The sequence below is a fragment of the Pogona vitticeps genome, chromosome 2, assembly GCF_051106095.1.
Source record: "Pogona vitticeps strain Pit_001003342236 chromosome 2, PviZW2.1, whole genome shotgun sequence".
Classification (NCBI taxonomy): domain Eukaryota; kingdom Metazoa; phylum Chordata; class Lepidosauria; order Squamata; family Agamidae; genus Pogona; species Pogona vitticeps.
Window position 1 is genome coordinate 4,384,226 of NC_135784.1, and position 19,952 is coordinate 4,404,177.

At 42.4% G+C, this 19,952-nt stretch overlaps 2 protein-coding genes and 1 long non-coding RNA gene across 6 annotated transcripts in view; 2 read left to right on the forward strand and 1 right to left on the reverse strand.

Annotated features, from left to right (window-relative positions):
• LOC110070897 (uncharacterized) overlaps positions 1–17,828 on the forward strand; it is a 30,414-nt gene extending 12,586 nt beyond the window's left edge. For 3 of the 4 annotated variants that reach the window (XM_072987435.2, XM_078387078.1, XM_078387077.1), the window contains one exon: positions 12,930–17,828. In XM_072987435.2, coding sequence (XP_072843536.2) covers positions 12,930–14,414 — 1,485 coding nt within the window. In that variant the 3' untranslated portion in view covers positions 14,415–17,828. Of the gene's footprint in view, positions 1–6,994; positions 7,111–12,929 lie in introns of those variants that run through there. The other variant, XM_072987434.2, reaches the window with a different exon arrangement.
• Positions 1–19,952, forward strand: part of LOC140703825 (uncharacterized) — a 412,915-nt gene that overhangs the window by 338,755 nt on the left and 54,208 nt on the right. The window lies entirely within an intron of this gene.
• Positions 71–12,951, reverse strand: LOC144587315 (uncharacterized). Its single transcript, XR_013542468.1, has 3 exons — positions 12,816–12,951; positions 2,324–12,519; positions 71–1,808 (listed from the first exon to the last, which is right to left on the reverse strand). It is a non-coding gene; the product is annotated as an uncharacterized LOC144587315 (long non-coding RNA).

Sequence of the window (19,952 nt, forward strand, 5' to 3'; positions counted from 1 at the left end):
CGTCACACTCAATCACTCTTCTTTCCACTGCCACCAACCATTCCCTCAAATAAATAGCTTCAGGCCAAAGTATGATTTCAAAAAAAAAAAATCTAAAGTTTATTGTGTACAAACAAAAAGGAATGGTAAATCACTTGAATATAAATAATACTTTAATCACTATAATAATATCACTATCACATACACTCTCTCACAGACTCTCACAAAGTAGCACAGTTCTTATATGTCCCTATCTCCCTATTTCACAACTCTATCTCCTATCCCTATCTCCTATCCCTATCTCAAAGCCCTATCTGAATCTCTCATACCATTCACTCCCCTTATATACCACACCCCTTATGTCCCACCCTCCGTCACACCATTGGCAGATGACTCACAGCTTCAGCAGTGACGGACAGGTGAGGTCATAGCTGTATGTAACACCCACCTCCCCTTGATGACCTTCCTGTAGGATGCCCCCACACTGTCTGGAAGAAAGTTTATTCCAACTTCCTTTTCTTATTGATATATTTAGGTTACCAAGCAAGGCCCAGATGTATGGGCTTCAGCCTCCGTCTCCCTGCTGGGTTTTATGTTTCAAATATTTTGGAGTGCTCCAACCCTGGGGGCATTCAATAAAAACTTAGCTCCTCACCTAGCAGATCTTCTTGGACTATATTCCTGTCTTGAGCGGGTGGTTGGACTTGATGGCCTTGTAGGCCCCTCCAACTTAACTTTTCCATGAACCTTTGGTTCTATCTGTGTTTGGCCTCTGGGCAGCATTCCTAAATGGGCCACCTGCTAGTTGAAAGGTGAGGGGCTGGAAGGTGTGAAATATATATGCCTTTGACTTAATACAAAGGTCAAGAGAGAATTAATATAGGAAATAACATGTAGAATAAGATTTTCTACTTCAAGACCAGGAATAAAACTACTTTCGGCCATATTCAGGTATCACACCCCACTTTTTAAATTCTGACAATTGAAACAACGCTGAATTTAAATCTGCTTCTCTTTTTATAGCCATTCCTGGGCTTGAAGTTGAATGAAAAGCAACACACAAAGGCCAAAGTCTAGATAGAACACATACAAATAATCCCCAAATAATAAGAACCACAATTCCAATTATAACATATTATAGGGTGGAGAACTCCAGCATCCATGAAGTTATCCAAAACCAACCCCATGAACCTGAATTCAACTCTTTTATCCCTATCCTCACGTTTCCTCCCAATCAACTCTGCTAACACATCATTGACCCAATACTAGTCCTTTTGAGGCGTTCTGGCACATACAACGTGTTTGATTTATATTAGGCACACAGGCCGCCACAATGCAGGAGCATCCTCTCAGTGGCTAACCTCTGTGGCAAAACCATATTCTTCAGGGATACTACTTCAGCCTGTAATTTTGCTTGTTCCTCCGTAGTGACGTTCTCCAAGAGATCTAGGGCTCCTGAAGTCTTCTGTACAAATTCTGCCGAAGTGGGAATGTCTCTATAGTTAATTTTCTGAGGCCTCTACTGCTGGAAAAAAAGGCTTCTTCCTACTTTGAGTCTCTGTGGAACCATTTCCAGGCCTCCAGACAAGACTCTCCTGGTGACCTGTGTGGCTTGAGGAGATGAACTTGGATCTCATTGAATTCCTTCTTCAAGAAATGCCGTCCGGGCAGCAGGATCTGCCCAAGGTCGTATGTTGTGAAGACAGAAGCAAAAATCTCGTTTAATTTCTGTGCCATCTCCAAGTCCCCCTTCTTTTTCGTGGCCTCTGTGAATGCACACGTATGGGTATTGTCTGCACCTGCGCTGACTCTCTTGGAAGATTCTAGGTCTAAAAGTAACGATTTTACGTTGTGATATTCCATGAGGTATATGCTCCTCTAACAATTTTATGGGTTAATCCTCCACAAGGTATATGCTCCTCCACCCACCATCTTCCTCAGTTCCTTTTTTCCGCCGAGCTGAACAGTTCTCCGGAAAGATAAAGCACTTCGCTATTGCCTTTGGGCTGTTTTTTCAGGCTCCTTTGAGCTTTTGTTTACTTTACCTCTTAGTTTTATTGCCTACTTACTGATCCTCCATGTCTTTTGTTTACCTAATTGGCTTCCCGCTGTTTTATTCCCCCTCCTTTCCTCCCTTCCCCTCCCCCCCCCCCGTTCCCCTCTTATGGCCTCACCAGCTCCTTTCAAACGTTGTACTTCTTGTGCGAAAAAAATCGCACTTTCTGACGGCCATAGCCAATGACTTTTTTGCCTGGGCGACGGACATCCGACCCATTCGTGCCCTGCTTGCAAAAACCTAACCGAGCCGGCACTTAAGCAGAGGCTCCAAAGACTTCGGTCTTACCTTTGGCAAACGGCCATGAATCCTCCTGCTCCATCCTCAGAGACTACCAGATCTCCTACCCTTTCTGCGGATAGACTCCCAGCTGGCCAGTCTGCCTCTGACTCTACGTCTGTGCTACCAGCCAAGGAAACTGTTAAAAAATCAAAACAGTCTGGTAAGCACAAGCTGCCTTCCTCTGACAAACCTCGAGCGCATGACCCAGGCTTGAAGAAAAAGTCAAAACCCATTTCTAAAAGGCCCAGGAAGGATAAGCTTCCCCATGTAGAGCCGCCTCAGCCTTCTCTACCCTCCCCTGTCCTCGAGGAGTCATCCAGAGAAGCCCCAGACTTGGCCTCAGACGGAGATGAATCCCACAATGTTGCGCTGCCCCATGATGCCGCTCCAAACCCCGAGCATTGGCCTCATTGCGGCTGCACCACAGTCCAGCCCGGCCTCGGCCCATTCCAACCCTGACTCAGGGTGGGCAGCTGAAAGCTCGGCATCCCCCCTTCTCCACGGAAGAAAGCGGAGAAATGAAAGCACCTCTCTCCACTGAGGTCCATGGCATCGCAAGGCGATTTCTGCCCCTTCCCAGTGAGGCCATACCAGTGCTTTGATCCCTACATTTGGCAGACTCTATGAACGGTACCAGTCCGACCAGCTTAAACGGCCTCGAATGACACTGGACCATTCTCAGCCCCCCCCCTTTAAGGACGCAAGTCACCTCCGTATGTCTGCCTCTGCCCCGGCAGTTTCGGCTTTAGCCACAGGCTTTCCTGCTCTGTCTAAGCCGGCCCCACTACCCCAGAAATGAGGCAAGGCTCATGAAGCCCTAACTTCACACACTGTTTTTCCTGTGCCGTACTTGATGTTGTCCCAGGACCCATTTGAGCTGTTACCGACTCAACAACACCATGCCCCATTGACAGAGGGCCTTGTACAGCCAGACTATCCTTCCCCTGGCTCTTCTGCATCTTTGGAAGCACAGCACTCTGAATCCTCTCATGAGCCCGACTTACCTCCTCTACCTCCAGATGCTAGAGACAGCCATACCTCGTCTTCCTCAGACAACTTTTCCTCCTACTCCAGTCTCATCTCTCAGATGGCACAAGCCCTACATCTCAATACCGAACAACCTCCGTCCGCTGATGCTGACCCCGTGTTCAATGATATCAACCAGGAGCGACCTACTCCTTTGAGTCTTCCCTTTAATAAGTCAATTCTTCAGCTTATTAAGGACACTTAGGGAAAACCCCCTTCCACCATGCAGATTTCTCATCGTACCGATGGTCTCTATAGGACCCATGGCGCTGACGCCAAGTTCCTCAATAAACATCCAGTGCCTAACTCAATCATCGTTGAATCCAGCCAGGCTCGAGCACATACCAGATCTAAACCTACCATTGCCAACAAGGACGGTAGAAAGGTCGACACACTGGCCAAACAAATCTACTCTTTGCAATCAGAAGTATAAGTTACCAGGCAACTATGGGCACCTTCCAACGCCACCTATGGAATCAGATTCTTCCCCTGCTCGACACAGCCTCAGAACCTATGAGGTCTGATCTCATCAACATTCATTCGCAAGCCATCTCTTTGGCCAAATACCAAAGGATTGTGGCGCATCACTCTGCTGAAGCCGCCTCTAAGATTCTAGTTACCTCTATATTCGCTGCCATGCCTGGCTTAAGTCCTCCACGATCTCTGATGACACCAAGACCGGGATCGAGGACTTACTTTTTGACGGTTTCAGTCTATTCAATCAGACGACCGACGACACCATGGAGGACTTCCATAAAAAACGCAAGACAGCGCGGTCTTACTCCGCTCAACACTCTACTTCTTACCAACGATCCTTTTACTGCTCGGGCCAATTTTACCCCAAGCAATACCAGAATCAAAGATTCCAACCTTACAGGTAGTACCGCCTTCATCAAACTGACAGGTCCTTACTTGCTCGCCAACCTCTGATGGCATCATACCGACCTCAAAATCCACCTCAACAGCTCCAATCCTTTCATAAAGGACAGCGAAAGGGTAAGCTATATTGACAGTCACTTCCATGTCAGGTTGGCCCCATTTTTCCATCGTTGGCAGGCCATTACATCAGACAAATGGGTTCTATCTATAGTAGCATCTGGCTACCTTATAGAATTCTCCAAACTGCCTCCTTTGGGGTTCATTTGCTACACTCCCTACTCCTCAGCTCTACAGGATGAGGTTACTAAAATCCTCCAGAAACATGCCATTGTACCAGTTCCAACCTCAGACTCCCACAGTGGTTTCCACTACGGTCCCTAAGAAAGATGGAGGTCTCAGTCCCATCCTCAACCTCACTCACCTCAACCGTTTCATATCCCTCCCGTAAATTCCGTATGCTCACTCTGGACTCTATTGTTCCTTTGCTTTCGCAGGGAGACTGGTTCATAATTATTGACCTGCAGGACACCTATTTCCATGTCTCCATTCACCCAGATCACCAAAAATTCATCAGGTTTCACTTCAACGGGACTGCTTTCGAATTCTGTGCCCTCCCATTCGGGCTCTCTACCACCCCCCGAACTTTCACCAAGTGCATGGCACCGGTAGCCGCCTTCCTTCGCCTGCAATGAATAAACATCTATCCCTATATCGACGACTGGCTGATAGTGGCAGCATTATACTACAATGCCATACAGGCATGGGACATGACACTCCACACTCTTCAAAGCCTCGGTCTCAAGATCAACCTCGACAAGTCACATTTGACCCCGAGACAGACAGCATGGCATAGAGATCGACTCCCTTCAGGCACGGGCATTTCTGCCTCTAGAATGAATCAGAAAAATGCAAAAGGCTGTATGTCTGTTTCAAACCCATCACTCCATTTCGGCGCACCACGCCCAACACCTCTTAGGTCTCATGGCATCGATGACTGCCGTCGTCCAACACGCCAGGCTCAAAATGAGGTCTCTACAGGCATGGTTTCTTTCCCTGTTCAATCCAGTGACAGACACCCCCCCCATCCTCACTACTTTCGGTAACACCGGAACTAGCCTCACAGCTCAACTGGTGGACTTGCCCACACAATCTCTTCATCAGCAGGCCCTTTTCTCCCCTGCGACCGATGATACAGGTCACAACCGACGCCAGCCCCATAGGCTGGGGTGCCCACTGCCGCCAACATATTGTCCACGGACTATGGTCAAAACAGGAGCAACCGCTTCACATAAATCATCTGGAACTGTAGCAATCATCAAAGTGTTCCACGCCTTTCTCCCTCTGATCCAAGGACAGGTGGTGCAGCTGGCAACAGACAACACCACTGCACTCTTCTATGTCAAAAAACAAGGAGGCACTCATTCCCCATCCCTCCTCTACCTAGCTGTCGACCTCTGGCAGTGGTGCTATTCCAACCATGTCTTCCCTATTGCTGTCCACATTTCTACCGACAATACCTTAGCTGACAGCCTCAGTCAGCTACCAACGAGAACCCACGAATAGACTCTGAACGATGTCATATTCCGGCGCCTATGCCAACGGTGGGGCATGCCTTCAATAGACTTCTTTGCATCCAATGCCAACAAGAAGTGTGCCCGATTCTGCTCCAGAGCCAGGAGGGACAGCGCCTCTCTGGGAGATGCATTCCTGATGGACCGGTCTCAAGACCTACTTTACATGTTCCCCCCTCTTCCCCTCATCCAGAGAGTAATCGTCCACCTCAGGCAGGACGGAGCCAGCACGATCCTAATAGCCCCGTACTGGCCCCGCCAGCCATGGTTCACTCACCTGGTCTTGATTTCGTCGGACATGATCTGCCTTCCTCTCCACCCAGATCTCCTCTCACTCGACCACAGCCTCATCTATCACCCCGACATCGCCTCTCTCAGTCTTGCAGCTTGGAGGATACTCCCGACGTAATACAGGTCCTACTTTGGGCTTGCAAACCTTCTACCACTCTCCTGTATGAGAACAAATGGAAGTCTTTTCTAAAATATACTCATGACAATGACTTACCTGCTGTACCTGTCTCCTTGGAGACCGTACTTACTTACCTTCTTCATCTCTTCAGTTTTGGTCTCTCCCTTTCCATGCTGAAAGTGTACTTATCAGCCATCATGGCTCATCAACTGGATGATTCCCCCTCCTCCAAGTTGTTTTCCCACCCAACTGTCAAAAAATTCCTTAAAGGCCGAACCAATGGCGTCTATCAACCTCAAATTTCTCTCTCTCAAATCGGCCTTCCTAGTTGCCATCACATTGCCCAAACGAGCCAGCGAGCTCACAGCTCTCCAAGCTGATCCTCCCTTTATCCACTTTCACCCTGATAAAGGGACCCTTTATTTTGACGTCTCCTTTCTCCCTAAGGTCGTCTCTGACTTATCCTACCATGCTTCATCAAATCTCCATCCTCATCACTGGAAAATTGCTCCATAATCTCGATGTCAGATGTGCCTGGCCTTCTATGTAAAAAGGACAAAAGCCTTTAGAAAGTCCAACAACTTCTTTCTATGCTCCCATGAGCCAAACAAAGGCACTCCAGCCTCCTCTCAGTCTATAGCACGCTGGATAGTACAGACTATCTCCCTCGCTTACAACCTGTTGGGGAACCCCCCCCCAGAACATTTGACAGCTCACTCAACCAGGGCACTATCCACCTCCACTGCCTTTCAACATGGCACCAAGGTTCCTGACATCTGTCGTGCTGCTACCTGGTCCAGACCATCCACGTTTGTCAAACACTATCGGCTGGACATCAGAGCACGCCAAGATGCTGCATTTGGCAGAGCTGTCCTGTCATCCTTCTTACCATGACGACCCACCAAGCGGTAAGTGCAGCTTGCTAGTCACCCATATGTGTGCATTCACAGAGGCCACGAAAAAGAAAAAGAGGTTACTTATCTGTAACTATAGTTCTTTGAGTGGCCCTGGCTTCCTCCCCCCCCCACAGCTGAACTCACTGGGTCTTCTTATCCTGCACTTGATGGCAGGAGGCAAGGACCGATGATGTGACCCCATCTGCAAGAGAATGTGCAGCATTCAGAATTCATAATATTTAATTTTGCTGGGGTCAAATATCTTCTCCAGTTCAATGTATAAATTTTGGGCTTTTATTCTGACCGATGTGGTTTATCAAATACTTTTTCCCTCTCACATGCCTTGGTTTAGGTCTCTCACTCTGGAGCCAGAGGTTGGGTGTTCACTTCCCTTCTAGCTCTGCAGTTCTAAGATTCTATTAACTCAGTACCTATTTCCCTGGCCATCTCTGCTTCCTATCCTGTTTTCAGAAATGCCTCATGATTCTCTACCCATAAGAGCATCTCATAAATTCTACATCCCCTCCCATTCATGGACCTGTCCTTTATCTTCTCCCGCTAAAGGAGAATCTCAGTAGACTTTGTCAATTCCCTGCATTGACCAGTCGCTACTCTTTACCCGATCTCCAGTCCAATAATCGCACTGCATCGCATTCATCCACATTAACTGTTCCTTTTCTAACACTGTCCGTCCTTCCCCCCTCCCTTGGTGTTTATTTTTGCTAACCAATCCTTTAATTAAAGTACAGTGGTGCCTCACTTGATGACGTTAATTCGTTCCAGCAAAATCGCTGTAGAGCAAAAACGTCATCAAACGAAATAAGAAAAAAACGCATTGAAAACCGTTCAATGTGTTCCAATGGGCTGAATACCTGCTCGTTTTGCGAAGATCATCCATACGGTGGCCATTTTCGGTGCCTGTAAAGCAAGGAATCTGTCCTAGAAAACAGCAGGAGGCCATTTTGACAGCCAGCGGCCATTTTGAGAGCCGCCGATTGGCTGTTGAAAAAAAATCATTTTGCGAAGAATCGGTTCCAAAAGCAAGGAACCGATCATCGCAAAGCGAAAAAAGCCCATTTAAAACATAGTTTTGTGAACGCAAAAGCGATCCCAAACACGTCAACATAAAGCGGATTCATTGTAGAGCGGAGTAATCGTCCAGCGGGGCACGACTGTATTTGTTTTCTGTTTAATAAACATTGAGAAAATCCTTTCTAATTTTCTTTAAAAAAGAATTAAAATGGTCTTTGGTACAGTTTTCATTTTAGACGAGAAAATTCGATCAAAGTCTGACAGCTGATCTTCCTAGAATCATTTAAGTTATTTTTAATTTCTAATTTCAACTTTTCAAAGTTTTGCTTTTTAAAATTTTTTAATTTTAGTAACATTTGTTTTTTTTTACTTTTTTTATTATATAAATCCATCCATATTGGTTTAACATCGTGTCACCAGGGTACAGCTTATAATCATATGTAAAACAACTATTACACACATTATACTCCTAATCTATACAACATCCTTCTAACCATTGATAGAATAAGTCCCATGTTTGGTAATATTTTGTATCTTCTTTTCCTTTGATTATCAGTGTTAGTCTGTCCATTTCGGCGCAGTCCAATATCTTTTTAATTATTTCTTGATCCGTAGGTGTTCCTTCATTTTTCCAGTACTGTGCATGAATAATCCTCACTGCTGTTAGAATATGCAGTATTAAATATACATTTTGTCTATCAACACTTTCTGGTATTATACCTAACAGAAAGAGCTCTGGCCTAAAATCTACATGTTTTTTGATTATTTTAACAAGCCATGTATGTATTTTGTACCAATTTTTTTTTGCTTTATCACAAGTCCACCAGAGGTGATAATAGGTTCCAGTTTTTTTATGACATTTCCAACATTTACTTGACCTGTTAGGGTACATCTTAGCTAATCTATCAGAAGGTAAATGCCATCTATAAAACATTTTATATAGATTCTCTTCATAAGATGTTGCCATTGTCATAGTTTCTAGACCACAGCCCTTGCCAATTTTCTAAGTCAATATTGTACCTCAAAATTTTTGCCCATTGAACCATCGTTTCTTTGACCTGTTCATCCTCCATTTTCCAATTTAGAAGGTATTTATATACTTTCCTAATTAATTTGTCATCTGATGTTAACATTATTTGGTCAAAAGTTGTCTGTTCTTTATAAAAATCGTACATTTTTAGGTCCTGTTCATATCTTGATTGTATTTGCATTATAGACCACCACGATGCATCTAACCCCTGGTCTATAAGGTCTTGTTTTGGCTTTAATTGCCTATCTTTGTCTAAAATATCTGTATAAGTCAAAATTTTTCTAACATTCAAAAGGTTGGGATGAACAAATGCTTCTATGGATGAAACCCATCCTGGTATTTTTGTGTACATTTTCATTTTTATTTTTCCCCATATTATATACAAGGAGTTTCTAATATAATGGTTTTGAAAATACCTATGAGATTTGGCTTTCTGATACCATAAAAGGGCATGCCAACCCAGCTGTAGATCATGTCCTTCTAAATACAGAAGTCTCTTGTTTTTCAGGCTAATCCATTCTTTCAGCCAAGTTAGAGCAGATGATTGGTAATATAAGGTCCAGTCCGGTAGACCAAATCCTCCGTTTTCCCTGGATTCTTGGAGCATTTTTAGTTTGATTCTAGCTTTCTTCCTTTGCCAAATATATTGTAGTCTCACTTTGTTTAGATCGTCAAAATATTTCTTCTCTATTTTCACTGGCACTGTTTGGAACAAGAAAAGTAGCTTTGGCAAAATGTTCATTTTGATTGTTGCAATTCTTCCTAATAGTGATAGTTGTAAGTTTTTCCATTTTTCTAGATCTATTTTTATTTGGTTAAATAGTTTCATATAATTATCTTCTTTTATAGTTACACATCTAGCAGTTAAATATATTCCTAGGTACTTAACTTTTTTAACTATTTATAAATCTGACATCTTTGAGAGTTGATTTTTTTTTGCTTGGCTGTTAAGTTTTTCACTATAACTTTAGTTTTTTCTTTATTTGTCTTCAATCCTGCTACTTTCCCAAATTCATCGATTTTGTCCAGTAGTCTCAATGTTGTTTCCAATGGGTCTTCCAATATAAACACCAAGTCGTCTGTAAATGCTTGTAGCTTGTAGCTCTCATCCTTTATTTTGGTACCTTTAATCTCTGGGTCGTTCCTCACATTCCTATTTAATACTTCCAGAGTTAATATAAATAGCAATGGAGAGAGCGGACATCCTTGTCTTGTGCCTTTTTTTATATTAATATTATCTGTCAGTTCACCATTTACAATTACTTTAGCTATTTGTTCATTGTAGATTGTCTCAATTACATTTGTAAAGTTTTTGCCAAAATCCATAGCTTTTATTTGCTGTATCATAAATTGCCAGTTCACATTATCAAGGGCTTTTTGGGCATCCAAGAAGATTAATGCCATTTGCTTCTCTGAATGTACCTCATAATATTCTAATATGTCCAGAATTATCCTTAGGTTATACCTTAGTTGTCTTTTTGGCAAAAATCCGTTTTGGTCTGAGTGAATGAACTCCATTAAAAACTTTTTCAATCTTTCCGCTATAATTACTGCAAAGATTTTATAGTCCACATTCAACAGTGATATTGGTCTAAAATTTTTTATATGTGTGGAGTCCATATCTTCTTTTAGTATTAACGTGATATATGCCTCTAGCCATGTCTTGGGTATTTTAGCTTCTAGTAGGACTTCATTGCAGACCTCTTGTATTGGTAAGCTTATTATATCTTGGAAGGATTTATAAAATTCCTCTGGTAATCCGTCTGGTCCTGGAGTCTTATCATTTTTTTGTTTTTTAATCGCTTCCGTTACTTCCATCATTGTTATTTTCTCATTTAGGAGATTTTTAATGTTTTCTGGTACTTTAGGGAGATTTGCTTTTTTTATATATTGTATTATCTTTTCAAGAGAAACTTCTTGAGTGTCATAGAGATTAGCATAATATTCTTTAGCTATTTTTTTTATTTGCTCTTTTTTATATTGGAGATCTCCGTTTTGATCTTGTAGCTTCGTTATCAGTCTTTTTTGTTTTTCTTTTTTCAATCTATAGGATAGCCATCTTCCAGGTTTGTTAGCATTCTCGAAGAAATTTTGTTTAGCTCTTTTGGCTTGTTGAGCTAATTCTTCTGATTCTATTAAGTTTAATTTATGTTTCACTATCTCCATCTGGTTTTTAAGAGTTTTCTTCTGTGGTTCTTTTTGTAGCTCTAGCTCCAGTTTTTTGAGTTCTTCTTTCAGTTTTGTAAGTTGTTGGTTTTTCCTTTTATTCCTCTTGGCTATATATGATATGGCCAATCCTCTGAAGTATGCTTTAGCTGTGTCCCAGATTGTCTGCAGGGATGTTTCATCTTTTTTATTCTCTTTGAAGAAGAGTTCCATTTCTTTTTTAGTTCTTTCCACAAATTCTTTATCCTTCAAAATTTCCTGATTTAAAGTCCATCTTGTCTTTTCTTTTCTCTCTCCTTTACACCGCATTTTCATTGGATTATGGTCTGCCCAAATATTGGTTTCTATTTCTACTTCCTGTATTTCAGTTTTTAATTCTGAGGATAGCCAGATCATATCTATTCTCGACCAAGATTTATGTCTATTTGAATAGAAGGTAAATTGAGAGCTTTTAGTATTTGTTTCTTTCCATATATCTTGTAGTCCTAGTTCTTCTGCCATCTGAAAGAAAACATTTGGCAGTCTTCTCCTTCCATTTTTCTCTTTTTTGCCATTTTTATAATCTAATCTCTCATCTACAATTGCATTAAAGTCACCTAATATGCAGATGTTTTGGTATTCTTTTTCCAATATTGTTTTGTATAGCTTACAATAAAATTTTTCTTGTTTAATATTAGGTGCATATATTGCTATCATCAAGACCTTTTTTGATTTATTGTTATTTCTACCATTAAGATTCTCCCTTCTTCATCGGAATAGATATGTTTAGAGTTTAACTTTTCTTTCACATACAAAGTTACTCCTCTTTTCTTTCGTTCTGCAGCTGAGTAGTAGAGAGCTTCCCAATCTTCGGGTAGATCAGATATTTGTAATGCTGTTATTTGATGTGTGTTTCTTGAAGACAAATTATATCTGCTTTGGTTTTTTTTTAGTTCTGAAAAAACATAATTTCTTTTTCTTGGTGCGTTCAAACCGTTAATGTTCACTGAGAAGATCCCAATTTCATTCTCCATCTTGTTTACTTGTATTTAGGTTTTACTGCCCTAGTGTTCCTTTTTTCATCCTTATCATAGTCTATATAGTAATAGTATTTTTCCTCCTTATTCTAATAAAAAGTCTCTTTAAGATGCATCTAGAACAGTGTTTTCCAACCTTTCTTGACTCGTAACCCCCTTGTATAATTGCGACGTAACCTACAATTTTCATTAAAAGGCATTTTAGTGGGATGACATCAAAATAGATGTTTCAGAATAGAATAATTAAGCTAATAATTAAGGGAGGGCTGCAAATCTGCCTCTACCAAATGAAAATTGAGAAGAAAATAAAGTTAAAATACTTTGCATTTGGGGTACTTTTTGGGTGTGGAAATGTTCCTTCCTTAATGACTCCTTCCCCCAAATGGTTCCTCAGTGAAATGCCCCGCCCACCTCAAGGCCAAAGGAAAAACCTCAGATCCAGCCTCACGACCACCCTGGTTCTCCTCCCTCACCGTTTTGCCTGTATTTCCTTCCTCCTCCATGACTCAGTCGGAGCCAGAAAGCGTTTCTCCTTATCCCTGCAGCTTTCTGAAGTGGTGGTTTCTCTTCTTTTTCTTATCTACCAGATGATGAACAGGAGAAGAAGAATTGCCCAGGAACACCTGGGGCATCCACTGCAGAAAGACATAAACAAGGGGGGGAAAAGACAACTGAAAATCCAACTGGGCAGGAATGGATGTCACATGAAAGAACTCACGCAGGGGAGAAACCAAATAAATGCATGTCACCTCAGTAGGCATCAAATAACTCATACAGAGGAGAAACTGTATCCATGTATGGAATGTGGAAAGACCCTAAGTCACAGAAGTACCCTGAGTTCACATCAAAGAACTCACACTGGGGAGAAACCATATAAATGCATGGAATGTGGGAAGACCTTCAGTCACAGCAGTAACCTGAATAGACATCAAAGAACTCACACTGGGGAGAAACCGTATAAATGCATGGAATGTGGGAAGAGCTTCAGTCAGAGCAGTGCCCTCAGTAGACATCAAAGAACTCACACTGGGGAGAAACCATATAAATGCATGGAATGTGGGAAGACCTTCAGTCGGATCTATCTCCTGAGTTCACATCAAAGAACTCACACTGTGGAGAAACCATATACATGCATGGAATGTGGAAAGAGCTTCAGTCAGAGTAGTCACCTGAGTTCACATCAAAGAACTCACACTAGCGAGAAACCATATACATGCATGGAATGTGGAAAGAGCTTCCGTCTCAGCAGTTCCCTGACTTTACATCAACGAACTCACACTGGGGATAAACCGTATACATGCATGGAATGTGGAAAGAGCTTCAGTCAGAGCAGTCACCTCAGTTCACATCAAAGAACTCACACTGGGGAGAAACCATATACATGCATGGAATGTGGAAAGAGCTTCAATCACAGCAGTCACCTCAGTTCACATCAAAAAACTCACACTGGGGAGAAACCATATAAATGCATGGAATGTGGAAAGAGCTTCAGTCTCAGCGGTTCCCTGACTTCACATCAACGAACTCACACTGGGGAGAAACCATATAAATGCATGGAATGTGGAAAGAACTTCAGTCACAGCAGTCACCTGAGTAAACATCAAAGAACTCACACCGGGGAGAAACCATATAAATGCATGGAATGTGGAAAGAGCTTCAGTATCAGCAGTCACCTGAGTTCACATCAAAGAACTCACACTGGGGAGAATCCATATAAATGCATGGAATGTGGAAAGAGCTTCAATCAAAACAGTGACTTGAATAGACATCAAATAACTCACACTGGGGAGAAACCATATAAATGCATGGAATGTGGGAAAAGCTTCAGTCTCAGCAGTCACCTGAGTACACATCACAGAACTCACACTGGGGAGAAACCGTATAAATGCATGGAATGTGGAAAGAGCTTCAGTCGCAGCGGTCACCTAAGTTCTCATCAAAGAACTCACACTGGGGAGAAATCGTATAAATGCATGGAATGTGGAAAGAGCTTCAGTCAGAACAGTAATCTGAGTAGACATCAAAGAACTCACACTGGGGAGAAACCATTTAAGTGCATGTCACTTCAGTAGGCATCAAATAACTCATACATAGGAGAAACTGTATCCATGTATAGAATGTGGAAAGAGCTTCCGTCTCAGCAGTTCCCTGAGTTCACATCAAAGGATCAGTAACAGCAGTGCCCTGAGTAGACATCAAAGAACTCACACTGGAGAATGTGGAAGGAGCTTCATTCAGAGCAGTCACCGGAGTTCACATCAAAGAACTCACACTGGGGAGAAACCATATAAATGCATGGAATGTGGAAAGAGCTTCCATCTCAGCAGTTCCCTGAGTTCATATCAAAGCACACACACTGGGGAGAAACCATGTAAATGCATGGAATGTGGAAAGAGCTTCAGTTACAGCAGTGTCCTGAGTAGACATCAAAGAACTCACACTGGGGAGAAACCATATAAATGCAGGGAATGTGGAAAGAGCTTCTGTCTCAGTAGTTCCCTGAGTTCATATCAAAGCACACACACTGGGGAGAAACCATATAAATGCATGGAATGTGGAAAGAGCTTCAGTTAGAACTCACACTGGGGAGAAACCATATAAGTGCATGGAATGTGGAAAGAGATTCCCTCTCAGCAGTTCCCTGAGTTCATATCAAAGCACACACAACTGGGGAGAAACCATATAAATGCATGGAATGTAGGAAGAGCTTCAGTCTCAGCAGTTCCCTGAGTTCACATCAAAGAATTCACACAGGGGAGAAACCATATAAATGCATGGAATGTGGGAAGAGCTTCAGTCATACCAATAGCCTTCAGTCCCATCTAAAAATTCACACTGGAGAGAAAGCATAGAAATACACAGAATATAAACAGAGCTTCAGAAGGAGCAGTTTTCTTTGTTGATATCAGATCATATTAATGCATTGAATGTGGAAAGCCTCATTTGGACCCATAGTCTCATTTATCATTGTCAGAATGATCTCTACCTAAAGAAATAAGGATCGTGGGTCAGGGAGTCACTGTGGGTGCAGAACTACCACCTTTAGTAGCGTGTAGTAGAAGCCCCATGGACAAGCCTGACCTTAAAAGAAACCTTTGCTTACTTTCAAAGCAATAAATAATTGACTGAGTGCTTCCTTAGACAGCACAATTGCTTGAGCATGTAGGACCTCTCAATATTACAGTGGCAGTGAATGACCTTAAATCCTCACTAGATTCAGGTTTAATCCTGCTGTTCAAGAGACCATTCCTCTGTTGAAGAACTGTATTCGTTTTTATTTTAAAAATAATGTAGATTGATTTGAATATAGTTGTATCTTTAAAGCCATAAACATTAGATATATCCATTTGTTACAATGATTAAAATAAGTCTGCTATTTCTAAGTAAAATAACAACTAGAACCTAAGTTAACATCTTTGCTCTCATTACATGTTAGTTTCTAGGGAAGCCGGGCGATTTCTCCCCTCTTCTCTTTCAAAAGGCAAACCTCTCACATCCCACAACATCCACCATCAATCTCACATACAGGAACAACCATTTTTCTGCAGGTCTCTGGACCACCTTCTTCATGAGACTTCCAAGCTGTTAACCAATTAACTCCAAGTGGGTGTAACTTAGTTCACTGCCCACATTTCACACGAGAAGATCTAAGCCCGGGTGGCTTTTCTTTATGCTCTGTTTCATCTTCTCTGGGCCTCTTTGGCCTTGCTTCCTCATCTTTGTGTCAGGCAAAGCAACGCCTTTCAATTCATCTTACACAGAATTTAACAGACTCCATCTTTGTATGATGAGAAGTCACACTCATCAAAGAACACAGATGGGGCAGAAACTATAGAAATCCACGGAATGTGGATTGAGCATCAGGTGGAGAGATAACCTTAGTCGTGTACATTATTTCAAAAGAATTAACTTTTTGGGATGCGGATTTTTTAAAACCTAAAACTTAATACTGCTTTTTAAAAAGTGCTTCAAAGATGCATTAGAAGTGAAGGCTTTTAGAAAAATCGCTGCTGGGTATGTAGTTTACATGGCAGCCCCTTGTTTTGGTACAAAAGCTACTGATAAATTAACAAGGCATAAGTAGCTTGTTCAGTTTTGTGCTAGTTTCCACTGAAAAGAATAGACAAGAAAATGCTGACATAATATCAAACCAAGAGAAAAGAGAAGTATTGTACAATGGAAGCTTTAACAGAACTGGTTGTTGTGGGTTTTTCGGGCTCTTTGGCCATGTTCTGAAGGTTGTTTTTCCTAATGTTTCACCAGTCTCTGTTGCCGGCATCTTCAGAGGACAAACTGCTCTGGTTTGTCCTCTGAAGATGCTGGCCACAGAGACTGGCGAATCGTTAGGAAAAACAACCTTCAGAACATGGCCAAAGAGCCCAAAAAACTCACAACAACCATTAGATCCAGGCCGTGAAAGCCTTCGCGAATATATTTTACAGAATTACTGTAATATGAAAAAAAAGATGGATGTTTTAAGGCTAACTAATGAAATATGAGCAAGTAGCAAAGAGACAAAAGGTGCCATTTGTTTTAGAAGGCTTTGCCCTCGTAAATAATAATAGTAATTGTGTTTTGAAGAGGCAACCAATGAATATATATCCTGTATTTTTCATGAACAACTAGACATTTCTGTGCTATTGTATCAGGAGTATACGGGTTGTAAGGACAGGTATTGTTCAAAGAGAGCTGAAATTTTGTTCAGACTTTTGAGTTTTTCAAGCTCTGATCTCTTCAGGGCCTGGACTGCACTGGGTCAGAGTTGACCCAATCCTTTGATTTTCAACATCTGAGCTTCTCAGAGGCTGGGAAACCCAAGCCTCGGGAAGAGGTTGTTTTGCTGACAGATGAAGAACAAAGGGATATAAATGGAGATCTCTCTCACACACACAAACACACACACTGTTATTAGAAAGGAATGGAGAAACACACAAGAATTTGTTTTCATGGAGTACAACAGACAATAGATCTGATGTAGGGTGAAATTCCTGAGAAAAGAGGTAAGATAACTGTGTGGCAGTGACAGCCAGCAATGGATTTTACATACGGCTGGGTGAGAAGAACATGTTCTCTGTGTTAACAACCCACTTAGAACCAAATAATGCTTTAGACTTTGTATATACTTATTTTAAAATTTTAAATACTTTTGCATGTCTTCATTGAGAATGATATGGTTTTTTGCTTTTTAGCATTGTATTAGAAACTTTGAAGTGTCCTGAAGATGTATTCTCTGTATTTCTAGATTATGAGCTCCCGTGTTTTAATGTTTGTATTTTTGATTCAAACATGTCTTACAATTTGCCCATAAGCTTAGTTTAAATACCCACATCTTTTTAAGGTGCAAGGAGGTATTTTAAGTAAGCCTACCATTTTTGCATAACCTACTGTTTTTCCTCACACATGTAAGACTCATTTTTTTTGGATTTAGTATATTTAAGTACGGAACCTAGAAATGATGTAAATAAAAAAAACTTGTACAGAATTAACACATTTTGGAATTGCCTGGAATCATTGCAACAATGAAAAGACTTACTATGAGATACCCAGATGAGCCTCAAACACCTTGTCACTGATTTTCTGTGTAAGGGACGTGGTGGCACTGTGGGCTAAACCGCAGAAACCTGTGCTGGCAGGGTCAGAAGACCAAGCAGTCGTAAGATCGAATCCACGCGACGGAGTGAGCTCCCGTCACTTCTCCCAGCTCCCGCCAACCTAGCGGTTCGAAAGCATGCAAATGCAAGTAGATTAATAGGGACCACCTCGGTGGGAAGGTAACAGCGTTCCGTGTCTAAGTCGCACTGGCCATGTGACCACGGAAGATTGTCTTCGGACAAAACGCTGGCTCTATGGCTTGGAAACGGGGATGAGCACCGCCCCCTAGAGTGGAAAACGACTAGACAAAGATTGTCAAGGGGAACCTTTACCTTTGCCCAGATGAGCCTCAAACACCTTGTCACTGATTTTCTGTGTAAGGGAGAAGGTCTGGATGAACTCATCCTGACCGGAGTGCCGTCCTTTCCTGAGGAGAGGACGGAAAAGCTCATAAAGCCCCAGAGAAAGAACAAATGATCCATCAGAGAAGCAACAGATCCGTGGGGGGAATGGGATGAGAGATATTAGATGAGAAGGGTCACAGAGAAAACCAGGAAGTTATAGGTCTGGGTGAAGAATTAAAGGTTCAGAACAATGAAGGGATGGGAGAGTCAGGAAATAAAGAGCCAGGTGGATGTTTGAGTGAAGGGAGCATAAGACCCATCAGAGGGAAGGAAGGATCCACCGGGTGAGGGAACGTTAGGAGCAGCGGAGGTGAAGGAGAAAAAAGAAAGGAATAAGACAGGAGGAGACAAGAGTACCATATTGGAAGGATAAATCAAGAAGGGGGACAGCTGAAGCTGGAGAGGCAGGAGGGCAAAAGAAGGAGAGGATATTATTTCAAGGCTGGAAGTGGATATGAATGGAGAATCCCTGGACCAAACAGCAGGAGAAATTGATGATCCCTCATGAAGAGGCGGAAAGGAGAAGTAAGACCTGAGAAACCTTCCTATTGGGGAGAGAAAGAGAAGAGAGTGGGGAGGAGGGAGGAGAGAGGCAAGCTAGCCAGAGAGAAAGGGAGAGATGGACCAGCCCCTCGGAGATAGCTTTTGGCAGGATATCACGTTCCCGGGGGTTAAAACAGCCAAGGTCCGATAAGCCAATCCAAGGTCAGGAATATTAGGAATGCGAAGTCGATATCCAAATGTCAAACCAACTCACAGAATGTAGTCCAAAGGAGGAGTCCAAAGTCAAACACACAACGTAGTCCAAGGTCAGATTCCAGAATCAAACACACAACATAGTCCAATGTTAGAGTCCAGAGTCAGGAATCCAGGAAACACGGTTCAAGGTTGTAGGAGCATGGATGCAAGCCAGAGATTTTGACTTGTTGCTTCCACAGAATTCTAGCTGACTAGGAGCTGTTTTTATAGTAAACAGCCCCTTGAGCTACCAGAAACCTTTCAATCCTGTCAGTACTCAAGGCTGGTTGAACGGATGTTTCTGTGGACAGCCTTCAAGCGATCCTCTGACCTTTTTGCCATAAGTTTCTCCCGAAGCCTGACCCGAAGCTTTTCTGCTGGGGAAGGAGAATCAGGAGGCGATTCAGGTGTTTCTGATTGCTCAGCATTCTCCTCAGCCTCAGTTAACCCTTCTAGTTCCAGGTCTTCAGCTGCACTCATGACACAGGACCCCAGTGGGTCAATTGTCTTTTTTGAAACCCGCAGGGGAAGCCACACATCTCCCGACATCTGAGAATACTGGACCCTCATAGTCTGGTTTTGTTGTGGGAATCACCCTTTTTCTGCCATCATATCAGCATTGATGAATCGTAGAATCTCCTCCTTGCCTGGGAGGTCTGTAAATTTCTGTAAAATTCCTGTGGAGGCAGGTATCCTAACAAAGTTCGTAGATATCAAAGACATCATACAGGGAGAGGGGCAATGGAAATGCATGGGACATAGGAGGACCTTTAAGAAAAGCAGCCATCTTTCTAGTCATCCAAGATCTCATACAGAGAGGAAACCCACTGCTCAAGTGAAACTGCTACCATATTTCCCTGATAGTAAGCCCTACCC